General features: G+C 33.8%; 1 protein-coding gene across 1 annotated transcript; it reads right to left on the bottom strand.

The window, feature by feature from the left end:
• Positions 1-397: 397 nt before the first annotated feature.
• On the bottom strand, positions 398-15,850 carry LOC143055896 (sialin-like). Its single transcript, XM_076228941.1, has 11 exons — positions 15,569-15,850; positions 12,548-12,765; positions 10,148-10,381; positions 9,657-9,744; positions 9,158-9,253; positions 5,856-5,986; positions 4,876-5,025; positions 3,741-3,873; positions 2,520-2,670; positions 1,474-1,564; positions 398-616 (listed from the first exon to the last, which is right to left on the bottom strand). Exons 1-11 carry the CDS (start codon positions 15,612-15,614, stop codon positions 467-469), a joined length of 1,488 nt encoding a protein of 495 aa, XP_076085056.1. The 5' UTR covers positions 15,615-15,850; the 3' UTR covers positions 398-466.
• Between the last annotated feature and the right edge of the window lie 1,166 nt (positions 15,851-17,016).

Here is a 17,016-nt window from a genome sequence, read left to right on the forward strand (position 1 = left end):
ATATAGAAAAACATCGGGGTAAGTGTATTTAGTGAGCAATACCCCACATGTCATCATGTTTACAAATGTTCTGTATTAAACGTACTTAGATCTGGGACTATCATACTATTAGTATAATAGTTCCAGTTTTGCAGAACATTTAAAAAAAACTCAATTACGACTCTTTGTTAATATGGTGTCTTTGTAGTTTTTCGAATTACTTCACGAATACTAAATTTGCGTTTACATATTTTCCTACACAACTGCATTTTTTTCATCTTTATGTACTAAAAAATTTGTATGTCGGATAAGAAATTTTTATTGTTCCAGGATAAACTATGGATTTTGCAAATGCTGAATTAAAACGTTAAAGGTTGTCTTATTTCTTATACTGAAAACAATTCAATGAAAACTAAAAGTCAAACAAACTCTTTAATAAAAAATAACAAATCATATGTAAATGCCTAGCAGTAAGTTAACAGCTTATTTAAATAAACAATTCAGTCTCTTTAAGATTATCCTTGTCCAATGCCCAAGGCTGAATTTCCCCTCTAGCTGTACAACAATATATAATAGCACCAAGTACATAAAACGCTGCTGTGACGTAAAACACATTCCTCCATTCTTCAGAGGTATCCTACAATAAAAAGAAAATCGAATGAAACGTGTATACAATTTCCTCATGGCTCAGATTTGCCGTTTAATCCACAATTGGCATGTGGCAACTAAGGAAACAATCGCCAAACAACAATTTATTATCACTTGATCCCAAACAGACGATGATAATTCTTAGTTTTTACACATTAAAAAGCAGATAGTGAACCCATATTTATCATAAATACTTGTATTAACTACATCATTTAATAAGTTAAACTGTTTTCTTAATAGAAATAAATGTTTGATTTTTTTTACTTTGCATCTGTTGTGTTTGAAAAACAATACGATGCTCATTGTTGAAGGTCAACCGGTGACCTATAGTTGTTTATATCTGTGTCATTTGGTCTCTTATGGAGAGTTATCTCATTGGCAATCATACCACATCTTCTTTTTTATAAAGTCAGGATTTTCATGACAAACTGTATACGGGTTGTGGTACGAACCCAGCTCGAGGCAAGTTACATTCGACTCCAAACTTAATTGACGAAGATTGCCAATTAACCACTCAATTAAAGCAGTGGCGGGTCCAGGGGGAGGGTTCCGGGGGTTGGAACCCCCCCTTTTTTTTGGACGATTAATGCATTTAAATGGGGACATATAGTTGGAACCCCCCCCCCCCCCTTTAAAATGGCTGGATCCGCCCTGCAAAGGTAGGTGGTTGTCTCCTGGCACTGCGGCTTACTTCACCAATAAAAACCGGCCGCACCTAAGAAATCCGATTGGTGGGCGGGGCTTATAATCACAACATACGGATGCTGAATATTGTTTAATAATCAATCAATCATTAATCAATCAATACTCAATCAATCAATCAATCGATCAATAAGTAAGACTTACATTTGGGGTCAGTTCCCCGGCTATGACAGGAGCAACCATTCCAGGTATAGTTGCAATAGTATTAGTTATACCATACAATATACCTCCATATCTGAAATAAAACAAATGTTATATTTTATACCACGAAAAAGAGAGATAAATGTAATCTACCAAGTATGACCAGGTTGTTGGTCACCTCTGTCATATTCATTAGTTTCTGGGGGAAACTAGCGGTAGTTGAGATAAAATCCAAATTGCTGTAAAGTTTACATATTTATTTCACATCCATATATTTCAAATATTAAAACATAACTGAATAACAACATAAAAACAAATATAAAATACAATTCAAAAGACTGATTGACATACGGAAAATGAACCAATCAAATATCTTTTTATTAAATAATATCAATTCGCGTTTTGCCGAAAGCGGGGATTACGGATTAAAAACATGCTTCGTATAAGTTTGTCAAGAATGGCTTTCGGCAGTTATCACTTAGTGTCAAATTATCTATATTCTTTATTACAAAACCTTTTATCTTAAAGACGGATATAAATCTTTGATAATTAATCTAAATGAAAGGATTATAGTTATGTGTAAAATACAAGTAACTTTTGAATAGCGTAAAATACAATAAACTAATAAATTATTAAAACGCAATAAGGACTCGGAATAATAATAAAAAGCATAGATTAAAGAAATATACAAAATCCTAAATGTGAACTTTGAACGAACAATTGTCGGGTCATACAAGCATAACATTCATGAAGACTCTTTTTTAATTATCAGAAAAGTTGATTGATTATTTTTCTGTTGTGATTAAAAAGTATCGTTTTACACGAATCGTCAGTCTTTTATAACAAATAAGATTTAGGGATAATTTTACCATATCTTCTCATATAAAAAGAAAACAGAAAAATAAATTACAAAATTACGGTAAAAAAACTCAGGCAATAGTCAAATGAATAATATACATTTCTAAAGGACTATCTTTTCGACTATGATTTTAATATTTTTTGTGGATTTAATATATGTAGCATACGAGAAAATTCGATTATCCACTTACTTAGGAGCTATATCTATATGATTAACAGCATAACCAGCCCGCTCAAACCCAGTAAACAATAATGCTAAACATAAAAACACTACGGCAAGTCCTCGCTTCTCACATTCAACAAAGCCAGTGGCTATTAGAAATATCCCTGCGCCAATAAAAGCTAAAATAAATAAATTTCAATTCATTAAGCATACTGCCTTGGAGAAATCTTTTCTTTCTTTGTTATATAATTTGTATAATATTCTAACTAATGATTGAAAAAGTCTACAAATAAGTATTTCCTTCAATTTGTCAATGGCTTATATCTCTTTCATTAGTGTCTGCCCTTTAGCTTCTTTATCTATACAAAACCCATAGATTATATATATTTTTTTAACAGTTTATAAAAAGCTTGTTATTTTGAAAAAAAATAGCGAACATCCTGAAAGACGCAATAAGCGACCTTGGCTTTAAGATTTCCACCAGTTTTAAAGTTCTGAGGAAGCAGAAGTAATCGATAGAATCAAAAATCTTTCAACAGGAATGAAAACTTGCAATCCTTGTCAATTAAGATCGCAGTCAAACACCCCTTGCTACTATGGCGGTTCAATCTGACATCAGCGTTGACAACATAGTGATAAGTAGAATGAATTATCTAGACAACTAGGTTATCGCCTCTCGCTAAATATTGTCAATTCTCAATTACTGTCCGTGTTCTCTATATGATCTCATATCCTATCTCGATATTAAGCTTTGAAAGCTTCCGCTATAAGTAAAACGCCTGTTTGTTTCTGCATATTCGTGACACCTAATTTAAACTGCTTCAACAGTTATAAATATTTGTTGTCGTTTAAGACGATGATGTATATTTAGATCTATTATCAGACATTTAACTTTTAAGGATGAACTAAGATGATATTTAGGAATTAATGTCAGATTTTCGGACTTCTTGTTTTTGTCCCTAAAATACAAGGTAAAATATTTTGCCCTAAAACACCTAGACTGAGGTTTTTTTTCTTACTTATAAAAGTTCCTTCACCAAAATTTAAGCAGATTTTAGATTCTTTATCCTTCGATTTTAGAACCAAATAATACCAATGCAAATATATGATTAAAGTCCAAGTCAGCTTTTTCCTGCCATTTTTAAAAAAACTCAAATATCTCGAATAGGAGCCCCATTCTTCTGAATTTTAGTATCAATTTTAAATTGTAGACTTTTAAATTTCATAAAAGCCCTTAACCTACATGTACCTGCTGTTTGAAAAGATCGTCTAGTTTGTGTTGTTGTTAGAATTTTTTTACTTCTAAAGAAATCAGCTATATGTGCTGTTGCAAATGCCATGAAGGCACCACATATATAAGGTATTGCAGATAATGCACCATTCTGCAATATAAAAGAATATTGAATGGCAGTAATGCAAATCCAATAATTATAATACGAAAGGAATGCACATGTTGACGTGTTAAACATACAACTCGTAATTCAAGGTATAGGATCATGCAAATAAAGCAAGTATATATAGATACATGTATATTATAGACCCGGTAAGAACTAAAACTTACTACTACCAAGCTGCTGACATAGTATTAGTAGTGTACTTGAGAAAAGTGTGACGAAGTTCATTTTACATAAACTAAGTATATGGTATCAAGTATCAAGTTGGTGTCTGAACGTTCTGGAAAGGGGTCACACATTACATCTCATCTCGGACAAGCTGCCGGCCAAATATGAAGTCATTTTTTTTTAGACAAATGCGACAAAATAATTGATGCATGACAAGATCGACGAATAAACAGATGAACACGGTAATGAAACATGTCCTCTTCCTAGTTGTGCGTAATCCCGTCAGCTTTTCCCGAATGTGACCTACCGAATTCGACTTATTACCGGGTTCGCACTTACACGACGGGTGCTAAATATTGAGCCGGATCTGCTTACCCTTCCAGAGCACTTGAGATCACCCCTACCCCCCCCCCCCCCCCCCCCGTATTTAGATGGGTTCATTTTGTTCGGTCTTTTTGAATTAGTTTTCTACGTCGTGTTTTGTGTACTTTAATTTGTTGGATTGTTTGTCTATTGGTTTTATTATTTTTTGAAGCCAATGCATTTTCAGTTTGTTTTTGTATTATAAGTTTGAAGGTCCATCTGGTATCTTTCATCTTTCTTTAAGTAGACACGTTATCATTAAATTGTATATTAACTTGTATTTTCTCATACCAAAAATCGCATAAAAGTAAACGTTTACGTAATCTACATATAATCAGGGAAATAAAATTTAAAATAAATGGTTTTTTTTGCACATCTAGCTTGTACTTTCAGCGCTATTAAAAAATAAACAGTTTAAAGATTGATTTAATAAAAAGAAGTAGTGCACAAAAGACTTACAGCTTTTATGTCAAATTTTAAGACATTTTTCATAAATTCAGGAAGACTTGTCCATATGGTATATATTCCCCAGTTACTACATGTATGTCCGATAATAATTGCCCACAGTGGTACAGACTTCGCCATGGCAACCCAGGGAACCTTTCCTGTCTGCGAGAATAAAAAGCAAAGTTGATAACAAACTAAGGATTTTTCTATGTTACATTAATGAAAAGTGCAATAGAATGGAAAACAAAACAATAAGATATTATCATTAGAATTCAATACCTTAATTCACAGTCACTTGTCTCAGATTTTCCCCTATATACCTATACAACAAATTAAAGTACATATAGGATTTTTTTTTCATCTGTGACAAGTGCCTCTGCCTGAATTACAGAATTATTATTTGATACAGTATAGTGATAAATAAACTAAAATGATAATCACTTTAATAATTTAATTTGAAATAATATTTAAGAGCAGGAATTAATAATAAGTCTGGTTAAACAATAACAGTATTTTGCATTCATTTGACTTAAGACAAATTATATTAGTACGAGATTACTCTGACGTCCAACTGCTGTTTTGGCAGACAAGCTGGAGCCCAACGGTTTCAACCGTTTCAAGCATATTAACTTTGGTGGATTTCCCCCCTCCCCCCACCCCGTTTACCCTCTATCATAGAAATCAATATGAACTAGATATCCGTCATGCATTTTGGACATCTTGTATATAATATGTGCGCAAGATATCTCGAGTTCCCTAGTGCCTGGCTCAATATCAGCGTCTAATAACTAATAAGTATTGAAACATGCATGACTTCCGAATGACTTAATTTACATATTTTTCTGCAACCGTACATGCGCCGGTGAAAAAAAAAATCATGTTGCAGACGAGAAAGCACAAGTGATGTTGGCGAGACGTCGAACATGTACGTGCATATTTATGCTCTATGGAACATTAATTGGACATGTCTAACTTTTTACTTAACAACTAACCCTTTTATTTGCATTATATTCAATATTTGTAATGATATAATTCCTTTCTATTACGCTGATTCTCGGATGATCGTTCGGGGTGTCTCGGGTCAGGAAAAACCACAGAAAAACCCAGATCAAAGTCAAACCACCTTAAAATACACAAAAAAAACAATCTTACGTAAATGTTATACAAAATAGCATAAAAAAAAATGCATTATATGAATTTATAGTTACCAATTAGATATGTTTCGATTGTAAATACCGAGTTGTCTTCTGCATGGCAACTTAAACCGTGAAAAAGCTAAAATATTATTTTTGTTGTCACACATCGAATAATTAAATATATCTATTCTTTGACAAGTCTTAGCACATCCTCATTTTTACGGAAATGTTGTTAACCGTGCCCGGAAATTTAGAAATGATCCTTGTAAACTTATCGCTCCTTTAAATGAACCTATTCAGTATTCTAAAAGGTTACCAATTCAACACTGTAATAAGATCATTGAATAATGTTTTTATTGGTATAAATATTGATTTTGTTATCAGTAAATTAAAAGCAAACTAAATATTACTAGTATGTTGTATACATATATACATTCATGGATCTACAATATGTCGATACCTGTAAGTTGGCATTGCACAAGGTCATGTTTTTCTCTGACTGTTTCTGACGTCTTTACACTAAATCCATTGGATGTTGGATGTGTACGGATTGATAAAATTGAGAATGGAAATGGGGAATGTGCCAAAGAGACAACAACCCAACCATAGAAAAAAAACAACAGCAGAAGGTCACCAACAGGTCTTCAATGTAGCGAAAAATTCCCGCACCCGGAGGCGTCCTTCAGCTGGCCCCTAAACAAATATATACTAGTTCAGTGATAATGAACGCCAGACTAATTTCCAAATTGTACACAAGAAACTAAAATTAAAATAATACAAGACTAACAAATGCCAGAGGCTCCTGACTTGGGACAGGCGCAAACATGCGGCGGGGTTAAACATGTTTGTGAGATCTCAACCCTCCCCCTATACCTCTAGCCAATGTAGAAAAGTAAACGCATAACAATACGCACATTAAAATTCAGTTCAAGAGAAGTCCGAGTCTGATGTCAGAAGATGTAACCAAAGAAAATAAACAAAATGACAATAATACATAAATAACAACAGACTACTAGCAGTTAACTGACATGCCAGCTCCAGACTTCAATTAAACTGACTGAAAGATTATGATTTCATCATATGAACATCAGGCACAATCCTTCCCGTTAGGGGTTTAGTATCATACCATCATACCATATAAGAGAAGAACATAACCCGTGTCATGCCAACAACTGGTTTTTGAATAAATGTGTTTAGTTCCGATGCAAAGACCCTATAAGTGAATCAAATAGTTTAGTCTTAGATGCATGATTTTTTTGTATTAGTTGTTAGTGGCTTTGAACTAGCTGTCAGATAACAGCGAGTACTCTCGGTTCTGTTCCTAGTGTCTTTTTGTTGTCGGGATGTACAAGTACCCGGCCACGTCCACATGTATTTTTGTCCATCTGATGAGTTAAGCATTTTTCAACTGATTTTTATAGTTCGTTCTTATGTTGTACTGTTATACCACTGTCCAAGGTTAGGGGGAGGGTTGGGATCCCGCTAACATGTTTAACCCCGCCACATTATTTATGTATGTGCCTGTCCCAAGTAAGGAGCCTGTAATTCAGTGGTTGTCGTTTGTTTATGTGCTACATATTTGTTTTTCGTTCATTTTTTTTATATAGCTGTTAGTTTTCTCGTTTGAATTGTTTTACATTGCCATATCGTGGCCTTTTATAGCTGACTATGCGGTATGGGCTTTTCTCATTGTTGAAGGCCGTACGGTGTCCTATAGTTGTTAATGTCTGTGTCATTTTGGTCTTGTGGTCAGTTGTCTCATTGGCAATCATACCACATCTTCTTTTTTATATTAGATGTGTGACAATATAAAGATGCAACTATACATAAGGTCATCTGGTGATCAGAAGTTCAAATTCACGTGTGTTGAAATACAAAAATTTACATCTGACAAAGACATGATAGGATTACCCTAGAATATACTTTTGTACGTCATTTTACAATAGGGTGTCCTCTTCGCAGTCCTCATACAACCAAATGACTAGTACATTATTATAATAACCTTTAAATCTATATTATGGGGTGTTTGTTACAAACACACCCGCATACGTTTTAGTTAAAGTCGAACGATCTTGAAGCGTATACAACGTGCCTTAAGCGTGTCTCAAACTTATCTGTAGCGCGTTAAACGCGATGGTAGCGTATGTATAACGTGCGTGTAGCGTACATGTATACGCAAGACACGCGCTTGAGCTGGATGAAAATTTTAATGCTTCATCAAAATTTCCACGAGTTGTAGCGTTCACCAAGCGTATACCTTTGTATTTCGACGTACTTCAAACTTATGCAGCGCGCGTTTAACGATTGCTTAAGCGTTTCTCTGGCGTGCAATTAACGTATACCAACTTTGTCAATTTTCTCTGTACGTTTGGTGCACGCCGGTCTATACGCCAATGTGTGACGCCGGCATAACATAGCAGTAAACAAAAGGGACTATTTCAAATGAATACGCGCAAGAGATGAGTATATGTTATTATATTATTACATTAGATGTATGTTTCATTATAATACGTTATTCTGATTGGCTAACTGCACGTCACGTGTTATTCTTTAAGCAATTGCATTACACAATAAAACGTATCATTCATGATAACACGAGGTCCGACAATAAAGTGCACAGACGCCATCATGTGTTGGTTGGACATCATATAAATAACACATATCTAAGAGGGTGATAGAGCAGATTGTTACCCCGAGAAAACATTGTCAACCGCGGCGAAGCCAAGGTTGACAATGCTTTTTCGAGGGGTACCAATCTGCTCTTTCACCCTCTCATCTATGTGTTATTTAATTTATTATACTGAATGTCCTATCATTATCACCTTTTACAGATTGATTTCATTTTAAAAGTATTTGCTATGACGTCATGTGCATAACAACATTATTCAGGAGCCTGTAATTCAGTGGTTGTCGTTTGTTTATGTGTTACATATTTGTTTTTCGTTCATTTTTTTACATAAATAAGGCCGTTAGTTTTCTCGTTTGAATTGTTTTACATTGTTTTATCGGGCCTTTTATAGCGGACTATGCGGTATGGGCTTTGTTCATTGTTGAAGGCCGTACGGTGACCTATAGTTGTTAATGTCTGTGTCATTTTGGTCTTTTGTGGATAGTTGTCTCATTGGCAATCATACCACATCTTCTTTTTTTATATTTACCTGTCAAGTAGAAAATGGAACCCCATCCGTTGTCAAATCCTGATTCACATAAAACACCAGACACAGAAAATGTAACAACAGTCCCTAACATAGAACCTGAAAACAAAATTAAATGTTGTCATTTTACAAGCATTCTGTTAATTGTTACTGCATAAAGACATGATAAACAACACAAATGACAAGTAATTGGTTAAACACATTTTGTTTGATGATACATCTCGACACGTATAATATTTCGGCAACAGTTCAACTTTGCTCTGTCATTTTATATATGGCTTTAGCAAAAACATCAAACACCTGACTGCATCATAGTGCCAATTAAACCAAATAATATAGTGTTTAGGTTGAAACTTTCATCGTTTACCAAAATAGGGAAGGTAGGTATATTTTTTAATCCGGATCTACGCAAAGAAACCAATAATCGGCACCCAACACCGTTATTGCGTATAATCTGCCAAGATGTTCAGAATTGTAATAAATCTTGACTTCTAACACTTACCGACTTGATGGGAGGCTGTTAACTTTGTACGTTCCAGACGAGGACCCCATCTTCCCCACATTGATGTGGCTGAAGGCGAGCAAGTTCCCTAAAAATAAACATTTTCTGATATTTGTATGCGAAATAAACATGATAAAAGAAATATTCCTTTAGTCTGCAATAAAGCTCACGTTTTAAAATCATCACATTATTTTTTTTAAAGAAAGGACATTTTCCCTAAACATTATGGAAAGTTGACAAGTGTTCTTTATGTTTAAATTTTATTTCCATATCTATTTTGTTATTTATTATTTCATCCATTTTATACAGTAATATCCTATAATGTCTTCTGAGTACTCTGTTAACACCACCCACCCAGAACCTAATTGGAAGGTAACACATGCGCAGACTATAAAATTAGAATCTTAAGCATCCAATGGGACAATCGCAAATCAAAAAGAAGTTTTGAAATGAAACTTGCATTATATAACATTGGTAAAATATAAACTTACCATTGCTAAACCACATATTACACGCAATATGTACAACAGAATAATATGTGTTCTAGCACATACGGGAATTAGGACTGTTGCTATACCGGCAACAGCTAGAGCTGTACCATACACACGTCTGCCTCCAAACTTGTCTGCCAACCAACCGCCGGGAATCTGTGTTACAAAATATCCCCAGAAAAACGCAGACAGAAGTGACGACCTGGTTTCCCTACTCCAGTCGAATTCAGCTCTCTGTAAGACAATGTATACCCTTACATTCATATTTAACAACTCAGTTTTATTCTAAAAAAATTAGCTGTAATCCAGCACTTTTCATCAATTCCTAGTTTTCCGTTATAGATGTAAATATAAATCAACCAGATGTTCCGCAGGGCGCAGCTTTATACGACCGCAGAGTTCGAACCCTGAACAGTTGGGGAAAGTATGGACACAAAATTCAAGCTTGATACAGCTCTGAATTTGGATTGTGATTAAATAGTTGACACAGCATAGGTTTCTGACACAGAATGAATGTGGTCTAAGAACTAAAACTTAAAAACTTAAGAATTTTAAATTGGACAATAATTTTACCTATTATGGTCCAATATCCAAAATTTAAATACATGGTTAGATTCAGCATATCAAAGAACCCCAAGAATTCAATTTTTGATGAAATCAAATAAAGTTCAATTTTGGACCCTTAATTTTAGACCTCAATGTGGACCAATTTGATAACCAGGCCCAAATATAAAAAATCTAAATATATTGTTAGATTCAGATATTTCAAAGAACCCCATATTTTCAATTTTTGTTGAAATCAAACAAAGTTTAATTTTGGACCCCGATTTGGACCAACTTAAAAACTGGGCCTATAATAAAAAAAATCTTAATACATGTTTAGATTCAGCATGTCAAAGAACCCCAAGGATTCAAATTTTGTTGATATCAAACAAAGTTTAATTTTGGACCACGATTTGGACCAACTTGAAAATTGGCCCCATAAGAAAAAATCTTAATACATGTTTAGATTTAGCGTATCAAAAAACCCCAAGGATTCAATTTTTGTTGAAATCAAACAAAGTTTAATTTTGGACCCTGATTTGGACCAACTTGAAAACTGGGCCCATAATCAAAAATCTAAGTACATGTTTATATTCAGCATATCTAAGAACCCCAATAATTCAATTTTTGTTGAAATCAAACAAAGTTTAATTTTGGACCCTTTGGACCTTAATGTAGACAAATTTGAAAACGGGACCAAAAATTAAGAATCTACATACACAGTTAGATTCGGCATACCAAAGAACCCCAATTATTCAATTTTTGATGAAATCAAACAAAGTTTATTTTGGACCCTTTGGGCCCCTAATTCCTATACAGTTGGGTACAAAACTCCCAAAATCAATCCCAATCTTCCTTTTATGGTCATAAACCTTGTGTTTACATTTCATAGATTTCTATTTACTTATACTAAAGTTATGGTGCGAAAACCAAGAAAAATGCTTATTTGGGCCCCCTTTTGGCCCCTAATTCCTTAACTGTTGGGACCAAAACCACCAAAATCAATCCCAACCTTCCTTTTGTGTTCATAAACCTTGTGTTTAAATTTCATAGATTTCTATTTAATTATACTAAAGTTATTGTGCGAAAACCAAGAAAAATGCTTATTTGGGCCCTTTTTTGGCCCCTAATTCCTAAACTGTTGGGACCAAAACTCCCAAAATCAATCCCAATCTTCCTTTTGTGGTCATAAACCTTGTGTTAAAATTTCATAGATTTCTATTTACTTACATGTAGACTAACGTTATAGTGCGAAAACCAATGCGTCTTTGGACGACGACGACGACGACGACGACGCCAACGTCATACCAATATACGACCGCAAAATTTTATTGCGGTCGTATAAAAAGTTGTATTAGCCATGACGCATTTCATGCACGTTTCTCGGACAAATATCATGTATAAATACTAGTATTGAACCCGAACAGACTAGTTCCTCTAATGCAACAAGCGTGGTGAATAAGCAACAAATATCAATTCCAAGTTTTTAATTTGATTTGACCAAGGCAAACACGTTACCATTCATTATACAATAGAAAGCATTAACATGCAGTAGTAACGATAGAATAGTCAAAGATTTCCTGAAATCTGACAGCCTTTTGTTGATGATCATAGCTAGGATAGTCCGAGTCCTGACGAACTTTTCTTCCATGACTTGTCTCACCTCCAGTTGAAGTCCTCAAAGGCCGTCAGAGAGAAAAACACCACACCGAGTCGTTTAAGAAAGACAGCCAGACGTCAGAGCAATCGTGTACGAAGGTGTTAAAGCATGAAGAACCTTCTTTTGTTGATGTAAAAGTTATGGATCAATATGATCAATGTGTTTGAATGAATAACATGAAATATAAAATGTCTCACCTCATTTGTAAAATTTGCGTATTCTAGAGCCCCGCATTGATCCTGTGTGATGTTATTATCAGTCAATATCGACGACGCACTTGAATTGCTAGTTGATGATTTCGACATGCAAACTATGGCCACGCTGAAGTTCACCCTTAGTGAGTATGCAAAGAAAAATCCCCAGAAGAAGAGGTATGATAGTATCCATCTTTGTGAGCATAAGACAGGAAGGCTATCTAAAAATACGAAACTTCGTGTATATTATGACAATATCATTCTTAGTCTCGATCATCCAGCCGCTTTATTTTTCAAAGTAGAGCTATATTTAAATATGCGTCTGGGTGATCGAGACTATATCCATCTCTGTGAGCATAAGACAGGAAGGCTATCTAAAAAAGCGAAACTTCGTGTATATTATGACAGTATTCATCTCTTTGAGCATACATTTTGTAAGACAGGAAGGCTATCTAAAAAAAGTAGCTTCGTGTATATCATAACAGTACGTATTCATCTTTGTGGGCATAAGACAGGAAGGCTATCTAAAAATACGAAACTTCGTGTACATTATGATAATATCCACCTCTGTGAGCATAAGACAGGGAGGTTATCTAAAAATACGAAACTTCGTGTACATTATGATAATGTCTATCTCTAGGAGCATAAGACAGGCAGGCTATCTAAAAATACGTAACCTCGTGTATATCATGACAGTCAATGACAGTATTCAACTCCTTGAGCATAAGACAGGAAGGCTATCTAAAAATACGAAACTTCGTGTATATCATGATAATATTCATCTCTGGGAGTATACGACAGGAAGGCTATCTAAAAACGTAGCTTCATGTACATTATTATAATATTCATCTCTGGGAGCATATTAAGACAGGAAGGATATCTAAAAACGTAGCTTCGTGTACATTATGACAATATCCAGCTCTGTGAGCATAAAACAGGAAGGCTATCTATAAAACGTAACTTTGTGTATATCATGATAATATTCAACTCTTTAAGCATAAGACTTGCAGTCTATCGAAAAACGAAACTTCGTGAAATATTTAACACATAACTGAAATGATGAAGTAGATAATACCTAAAAGGAAAAAAAATGTCAACCGAGACGAAGCCGAGATTGAAATTTTTTTTCGAGTGGCAACATTCTGCTCTTTAACACTATCTCAAATGTGTGTAATGAATTAACTGTACCGAATGTTCAATTATGCTTGAATTTTTAATTTTAATGTTGTTTTTTTTATTAATTAATTCGACATCGTAGCATTAACAATGTTTGTAAACTATGAAGAGAAGATATTAAACTAGTAACACACAAATTCATATTTGCATTTTAACATGAAGTATAATAGTTCATTTTATGGTACATCAGATATATTTTTGTCTTTGAATACTGCTAAATGTACTTGGTTATCTGAGTGCCCACAGTCGTCTTTATTTCAGATATCTTGTAGTCTGTTTACAACTGTTTGCAACAAGCCGAGTGCAGACGTATGAGCATATATGTATACCATAATATTGCTGATGGTTTTTTTCTTCCTGAAGAAGGTGTTGTAACTGTTTTTGTAAAGGTTTATGTGAAAATCAGGTGTCGCACAAATCATCACGATATTCTTTAAGTAATTTGTTTTTAATGTCCTGCAATAAATCAAAGACCGCAAGGCTTCTAACTCAATGGCAACTATATCATGTGTATCAATTCAATTTATTCTGCATATCTATTTCCAAATTTATGGTATTTATTTTCATTTAATTAAAATGCCGGCCAGAAAATAAAGATATAGAGCACGTAGAACGTTGAAACTTTATAGATAAGATTAATTTCAAATAGAAAAGTATTGCATTTACATGTCAGTGTAAATTGATAAATATTGTGTGAATGGATTACATGTGTAAAGACTGTGCTAGTGGCTCATGTTTAGTCCTCTATAATATTGATTATTTTTTCTATATCCATCTACACAACTGGGGTGACGACGATACTATTAGTAACTCTTCCAATGGAATAAAAAAATAAGTATATTCATTTTACCAATTAAATACCCTTGATTGACATTATAAAATTCATTATTATAATATAATTTGATAATATGTTGCAATGAAATGAAATATAAACTGTGCAAATAATTAACTTATTATACATATTTCTAATTTATTTCGTATCCAAATAATACTTATGGTTTAAGGTAACATACTGACGAAAATAAGGGAACGTTGATCATGTTGAAGGGCAAATTGTAATATTTTTTACTAAATTTTTCTCCACTTCGCTTCTTGCACATAAAAGACTCCGAAAATGTGATTTTGCATTTCACCACTTTCGAACTGAATATTCCGTCTGTATGCATGGTATAAGCCTAATCACCTGCCACCTTTTTTAAATGAAAAAGTATCAACATTTACATTTAGGTTTATTTAATATTCTTCTTCTTAAGCATTGCGTTTTACACTTAGTCAGCAACTCAAACCTTCATTTGTAAGTGTGACTTTTGTAGTCTTTTTATTGACCCACTTCAATATGAAACAAATTAATCAATATGGTCCTTCGAGGTAGATGAAACATAAAAGTGAATAAAACAGAACATTACTGATAAAAATAAAAATATGAGGCAGACCGGCGATACAAAATAACAGTACATATAAAAATAAGAATATGTTGTAGTTTGAATTCCAATTAATATAAAAAAGAAGATGTGGTATGATTGCCAATGAGACAAATATCCACAAAAGACCAAAATGACACAGACATTAACAACTATAGGTCACCGTACGGCCTTCAACAATGAGCAAAGCCCATATCGCATAGTCAGCTATAATAACCATGTTCTCACCAATAACCCAAATGACTTAGAAGTTAACAACTATACGCAAGCGTACGACCTTCACCAATGAGCAAAAACCCCTGCATGTATACATTAATTACATGTACGTAATGAATATATGCGGAAACATTTCCCAAATTTTACAATACATTCGTGACTTACAATGTATTCATGTTAATTCTATTTTTATAAATAAAATGTGCATTACCTGTCTTTTTTTCTTTGACTTCCTTATTATCAAGCTTGTTATCCATTTTCTCTTTGTTTACATGTATTTATAATATCATTCACTGTACGTGTATGCATTAGTTATTTACAAATATCGATTACGGCAAACGAAGATCCCGTCTCGATTACCAAATAAATGCCATTAATACACTAGTTATCATTAAACGTTCGTTAAGAGACATTTTGTACACAAGAAGTCATGTTGTAAATGTATAATTTACCACTGCTTTTAGGCTTTACAAATAGAGATAAAGGAATATTGTGTATTCGGTATTGATTTCCGGTACACACGTCAAGAAGATAACACGTGAGAATCGATATACTTTATGAAATGATCAAACGAAACACGCGAAACGAAATTACAAAAAAAAGAGAAAGAAATATCTGTTGCAGTTTGGTGATTGTTTTACTGATCATAACTCACTAATAATAATGTCCACAAATAGATGGTTTACGATATATTCATTATTGTTATAGCTTAACATTTTGTCCATTTATGAATTACGAAATTAATTTATAATAGTTTGCGAGCAGCTCCCTCAAGCAAAAAGGACTTTTTTGGTCATATAGCGGATCATCTGTGTCGGCATTGGCTTACACATGTTCCTGAAGAAGGTAAATTCAGAAAAGGGCTTTGGACACATGACATTTTTAAAGAATTGTCAGTTTCATTTTAAAGTTTTTAGCTATAATTTATGCTATAAATACAGTTTTAGGTGATAGGCAAATAGTGAACGTACTTCAGTCCGGTTATAAATATTCAATACTTTAATATTTTATCCTATTTAGACTAATATGTTGTGTCATGACAATATTATGGACCTTAACGTTGAGTCTGAAATAAAGATAATGATCTTAATAAATGTATCTTAAATTTGTCTTGAGCTGGAGTAGTAAAAAGACAGTGTAAAAAGAATTCCGTTTTTCATAGATTGAATGTAATTGAAAATAAGGAAACACCACAGTTTCATATCAGTTTGGGGTTGTTTTTTTTTTTTTGGGGGGGGGGGGGTAGTCGATCCTCTTTGTCTTCTTCCGGTATTGAAATGTAAACGCATGGCCGTAGCGTAATGGAGGCAAATGCCTCACTTTTGAAACGACGACCAAACTTTAGAAGTGTCATATTTTTTTCTCCATTATGTAGTTGCCAGAATATACATTTTGTTACTTAATTTCTTTTCGACTTATGAGACCCAGAAAATTAATATGTCATTATATACGGAGTTGGATGAAGTTTATGGCTAAGCGCGAGAAGGAAGACGTAGACACTCTTTCCGAATGGATTAAGACAGCGAGGTCGTTGATACAAATTAGAATTAAGAAACTGAATGGATCTATCAATGCCCATGCTACGTCAATCTTTAAAGACCCAAATGTTGCAAAACACCTATCCTACCTCCATGACAAATATGTTGTTGTCCCCGTAGA

Source organism: Mytilus galloprovincialis, chromosome 13 (assembly GCF_965363235.1).
Source record: "Mytilus galloprovincialis chromosome 13, xbMytGall1.hap1.1, whole genome shotgun sequence".
Classification (NCBI taxonomy): Eukaryota; Metazoa; Mollusca; class Bivalvia; order Mytilida; family Mytilidae; genus Mytilus; species Mytilus galloprovincialis.